This window comes from Oryza brachyantha, chromosome 9 (assembly GCF_000231095.2).
Source record: "Oryza brachyantha chromosome 9, ObraRS2, whole genome shotgun sequence".
NCBI lineage: Eukaryota > Viridiplantae > Streptophyta > Magnoliopsida > Poales > Poaceae > Oryza > Oryza brachyantha.
In genome coordinates, this window is record NC_023171.2 from 8,942,779 (window position 1) to 8,948,340 (window position 5,562).

General features: G+C 38.7%; 1 protein-coding gene across 1 annotated transcript; it reads right to left on the reverse strand.

Annotated features, from left to right (window-relative positions):
• Positions 1-3,141: 3,141 nt before the first annotated feature.
• LOC102702214 (NAD(P)H-quinone oxidoreductase subunit L, chloroplastic) lies at positions 3,142-5,333 on the reverse strand. Its single transcript, XM_040527652.1, has 5 exons — positions 5,083-5,333; positions 4,885-4,971; positions 4,647-4,757; positions 4,435-4,529; positions 3,142-3,522 (listed from the first exon to the last, which is right to left on the reverse strand). The coding sequence occupies exons 1-5, from the start codon at positions 5,254-5,256 to the stop codon at positions 3,387-3,389; spliced, it is 603 nt and encodes a 200-aa protein (XP_040383586.1). The 5' UTR covers positions 5,257-5,333; the 3' UTR covers positions 3,142-3,386.
• Positions 5,334-5,562: the final 229 nt, after the last annotated feature.

The window sequence follows — 5,562 nt, forward strand, 5'->3', positions numbered from 1 at the left end:
TGTAGCCCATATAGGTTTTTATTCCTTGTTAATTAATATAATGTGTACTTCTTCTTAATGGTTTAGTTTCAAAAAAAAGTAATAACAGGCAAAAAAAATGTATTCGTGTTCTTCAATTAAATTATCACATCAATAAGTAAGGATATAGTGTGCTTATTAGTTTGCCTATGGTGACTCCAGCTTTCCCGGCCGCTATAACATTACTAGTACATCGGTTCTATTTTTAATTGATATGTTGGGCATCTATATACTTTCAATTCAAATGTCTCATCAATACTTATATATATATATATATATGACTAATATGTGCACCCCTTAGTATAAGCTATTCTACACCTCCTAAGAAGGTACACATATTAGTTTTGATATATATATACACTTATAAAATATTATTTGAAATATATATACATGAAAGCATTTTGATGATAAATTTAATACTAATTTCATGAGTTTTTTTATCATCATTAAAAAGATATATGAAGCTATCATATTTTCAAGCATAATTAAACTTGGCACCTCAAGCCACTTTCTCCGGGACCGTAAATTATCTTATTATTTTTTATACTAGTAAATATGGTATTTAAGTTACCTTTTTAATGATGTTAAAAAACCCTATTTTCACATATTATATCCTAATAACTTTTAGCATCCTAGTGTATTAAGATTCTAATATTTGACTAGACACATTTTAGGAGGATGTCTATTCAAGAAAAAGGTAATACAAATTGATCGGATATACGTGAATTGATACAGTCGTGAATGATATAAATAATCAATAATATAGGTACCACACTAGGCATGCGTAGGGCATGCGACTATATCTTCATGAAATACATAGTAAGGAGTATATATTTGGCTTATTGCACGGGAAGTCTGGGTAATTTTATTTGATACATATTATCTTAGTATAATAAAATAAATAACTAAGAACTATGTGAACTCAACTATACTACTCCCTCCGTATTTTCATAAATGATGGTGTTAACTTTTTACCACTTGTTTGATCATCCGTCTTATTTAAAAAATATATAATTATTATTTATTTTGTTATAATTAGATTTATTGTGAAATGTATTTCAATTATAGATCACATTTCCACACATTTGCATAAAATTTTTAAATAAGACAAATGGTTAAATATGTGCAAAATAATGAATGGTGTTATCTATTAAAATACGGAGGAAACATAAGTTAGGTCAAGGTCAACCCTTAACATCATATAATTGGGAGCACAATTTTATCGATCAACAAGCCAAAGCTAGGGTGGAAAGGGCAAGGGTGTAAACCAATGATACACCTACAAAGCCAAGTTGCTATGCAAAAGCAGAACCTCAAATATGACTTTGCTAAGGCATATATTACCTTACAAAGCAACACACCTTTGCTGAGGCTCCCCGTGGTGAAGACAATAAATTCCCTTGGCATCTTAAGGTTGACGGCAGATCCATCATTTGGCACCTTTTTACTCACCCTTTAATTAACGGGTTTGATGACGTATAGAGCTTACAATATTGCTTTGGGTTGAAATGCGAGCACCAATGAGAAGATGAATTTCACAAGTTCGATGCAAATTGGGTACTTTGGGGAGCTTCAAATTTTCATGCCGAAATTCAAACGAAATTGTGAACTCTGCTGAGAACAGGACAACTGTAATCTTGTACCACCATACCACTCAGTGCAATTGCAAAAACAATAATAAGTTTAGCTGATTTATTTTTATATATACTCTCTCCAATTTATTGTGTTTAAAGTCATTGACTTTTAGGTATATATTTGACCGTTCGTCATATTTAATTTATTTTATATATGTAAAAATATAAGTCATGCTTAAAGTTTATTTAATGATAAAACAAGTCATAATACAATAAATGATCATTCTTAAATTTTTTATTAAGACAAGTGGTCAAACATAAATTAAAAAATCAATATTACCAGACATAAAAAACGAAGAGAATATTTTAGTACAAAAATGAAACATAAATAAACTAAATAATAACTACTGCAATGCTTTAAGGATTTAAGCCAACTAGCCAAGTCAAGGTCAAATCTTGAAGAGAAGAGAATAAAACTTTCTATTATAGGTGACATCCATATCTATTATAGGTGACATCCATATCTATTATAAAACTTTTCTCTTAGAAAGCAAAATCCTTTCTAAGGCTCCCCATGGATCATGGTGAAGACAATAATGCCCTTTAGGTCTTGAGGTTGAAGAGTGCCATCATTTGGCACCCTTTTACCAACCCTTTAAATAGCGTTTAATATGACTAGGAGATAGAGTTAGGATATGTTCAATGGGAGAGTCTATTACAGGCTCTACCTCAAGTTATGTCAGCAGAAAAAAGTCCTCATACAAAGGACAGTCTTTTAAGCTGACTCTTCATAATTATAGACTAATTAATTCCTCATTAACATCCCATCTGGTCAGCGCCTCTAATTAGAGTCAGCACACGTACAAAGCAGATTTTCTGGTTGTCTACTCGTTTTATGCGTCAAGAGTTGATGTTTTGCTGACTCCATGTAAAATGACCAATTTTCTCTCTACTATTGTCTCTCTCTTCTACGTCAGCGAGCATGCAACGATAGAGATGACGATGAGAGCATTTTGTACGTGCCCTTAGAATCTCGATTTGAGTCTGAAATGGAAGGCCCAAAGAGACAACAATTTTTGCAAATTTGACACAACATATAGCTGTTTGGGGAGCTTTGAATTTGTGTGATGAAATTCAAACAAATTTGTAAACTCTGGTAAGAGCATGAGATGTAGTCTTGTACCGCTGAGTTCATTTGCAATATATTCATATTGGAATCTAATCTACTAGAAAAAAAATACACGTATGTTTCTGTGGAATTAAAAAAATAACACTTCATCAAATTGCATTCAGAAAATATATTTTAAATTTTCGATCTTAATTTTACAATTAATTAGAGATTTTTCCTTACGAAGTTTTCACTCCCTTAAAAAGGCTCCATCTATTATTAGTTTTCAAGGATGATTATGTCGAGAGCTCCAAGATTTTCCGTGACTTCTATTGTTCTGCCGTACATATCTTCTGAGCTAGTAGGAAAATATTTTGAAAGAACTTCCTGGGAAAACGGTGCATGTACTGTGAAACAGAAAGATTGGATGCTACTGCAAGATTTTGTCAACATCTGCAACTTCACCAGCAATCTTTTTCTCAAGCACAAGATCCATATGCTTGGATGCTTGGGGAATACTATACAATAATATGCATTATTATATATCATTTCCCTTTCTTTCATGTGAGATCTTACTTTGCTCGATACATCCAAGAAGATTAATGTGGCACAATATCTTACAGATCCATGCAAAGAAATGCTATTTTTCTTGGACAAGAATACGGTGTAGTATATACACTCTGAGATCACTTGTAGGTTTCGATTGGTGGGTATCTGTCCTTGAACAACGGTGTGCCTTCCTTTGGCTTGGACCAAGGGTACTTCATGGTTGGGTCCCTTGGGAACTTCCTGAAGTTGACGAATGGTGCCCACAACATCATCCTGCAAAATGGAAGAGATGCTACTATTGTTAATACGATTCTATTATCGTTATAGGACATCCACAGCAAGGTAAACATTGTTCAAGAACGGAATTTTGCGTTTCACGATTAATTGGTTTAGAGAAACAGTCAAGCAGAGGGCATGCACATTAATCCAGTGATATGATGAATTGATGATGATCACCTTAACAAAATGAAACTACATTCTATTTCAGAAAAAATTATGGTGCACGAGAAGGATCGAGAGTGTCAAATTTTATACTAAAATTCGTTATCATAAAATTTACTACTTCATAATATCTCTTCAACACTGCAAAATATTTTTTCCTCTCTGCCGAGAGGGGTAGACCAATCGCAAAATGATTATTTTTGCCGCAGCGATGCTCAATATATACTCAGACTAAAACATAATTAATGCACAACTATGTTCTGTATAGAAAGCTTAAGTTTTTAGGAAGAATATACCAATTGAAAATATGGGAAAACTGAATTTAATTTCCCACTTATAGTTTCTGGTTCAATTTAGCATCCACGACTATAGATTCTCACAAGTTTGGTGAGGTTGGGAGCATTTCACCTTTTCATATGTTTATAGCTAAAATTTGAATTTTTAACATTAAATATGAAGTAGATTTTAGGGTTTTTCTATTGGAGTTTATTTTCAGCATTAACTTTTAAATCGCTAAAAACACACATGTAAATTTTTTATTCATAAATTATTTGTTATTTACAAATATCACATTTGGCGTTTTTCCTGCATAAACCAAACAATCATTCGTTTGGACAGTTTGGTGAGCTAGAGATTCGTGAGAAACTACGACGCCCTGCGAAGCTCCCCGGCACAATTCAGTAATTGACGACCCAAAGTTCCCGCATTTTTTGTTCTTACGCGCAAGCAAAAGAAGCAACTCACCCGGGGAAGAAGAGATAGGTGAACATGAACTGCAGGTACGTCTCGACGAATTTGCGCTTGAACCATCTCAGCCTCATCCAGTTCATGATAATCGGCTGCAGAAACAGAACATCACACACACAAACTCTGAATTAACCTTGCAAGAAATCACCAATTAATGGTTAGCTTAGCTTAGCTTAGCTAGCTAGCTTGCACGCGCCGCCGGGGCTCACCGGAAAAACGAACAGGTAAACGAAGGCGATGGCGGCCACCGTCGGCAGGATTCCCAGGATGTCGAGGTCCTCCTCGCCCGTCACGGTCGCCAGCGCCGCCGGGGCCTCAACCTGCGATCAATCGATCAACAAGGACGGACGGCGCGGGCACGCGGCGAACCCCGCTGTAGCGCCGGTCATTCTCCGTTCATCCATGCCGGGAAGCAAACGAAAAGCAAAGAAAGCCGCTCGGTCCTACCGCTGCCCAGATGGCGCCGCACTGCAGCGCTGCGGCCAGCTTCCACAGCGGCGAGCTCTCGTCGTCGGCGGCGGCGGCGGGCGCAGGCTGCAACGCAAACGGACGGCAAGAACACGGCAGCGAGTACCGGTCGATCAGACGACGACGACGACGGCGGCACGAGTGCACGAAGCTGATTGGTGGCGATCGGGGACATACCGCGTCATGGAGGAGGCAGAGCAGCCTCGCCCGGTTGGCCGAGTGGCGCCGCCGGACTAGGGGAGGCGTCGACGAGGGGATCAGGAAGAAGGATTGCTGCCTTCTGGGAGGCGGCGTCGAGCAGGCGGCGGAGGGGAGGAGGAGGAGGCGGCATGTCGACGCGGTGGCGTCCATCGGTGGTGGACTGGTGGCTTAGGCTCGGTTTGCGCCGTTGCGCGGCAGGTGGCCGTGCGCGCGCGCGCGCGCCGGGCCTTATCTGGATAGGCGAGGCGACGGCTTTGTTTCACCTACGGTTTGGGTTGGGCTCTCAGAGAGCGAGCCCTGCGTGTGTCCAACCGTGTGGCGGCGAAGGAGTTGCCCTGCCTGGACCATCGGATGGGGGATCCAACGGTCCATCTCGCCCGTCCAACTGAACTAGTCATATTTCTTACCGGCACGTGTTTATATCTCCGTTGTTTAAAAGTGGAGTGATCTGTCTAT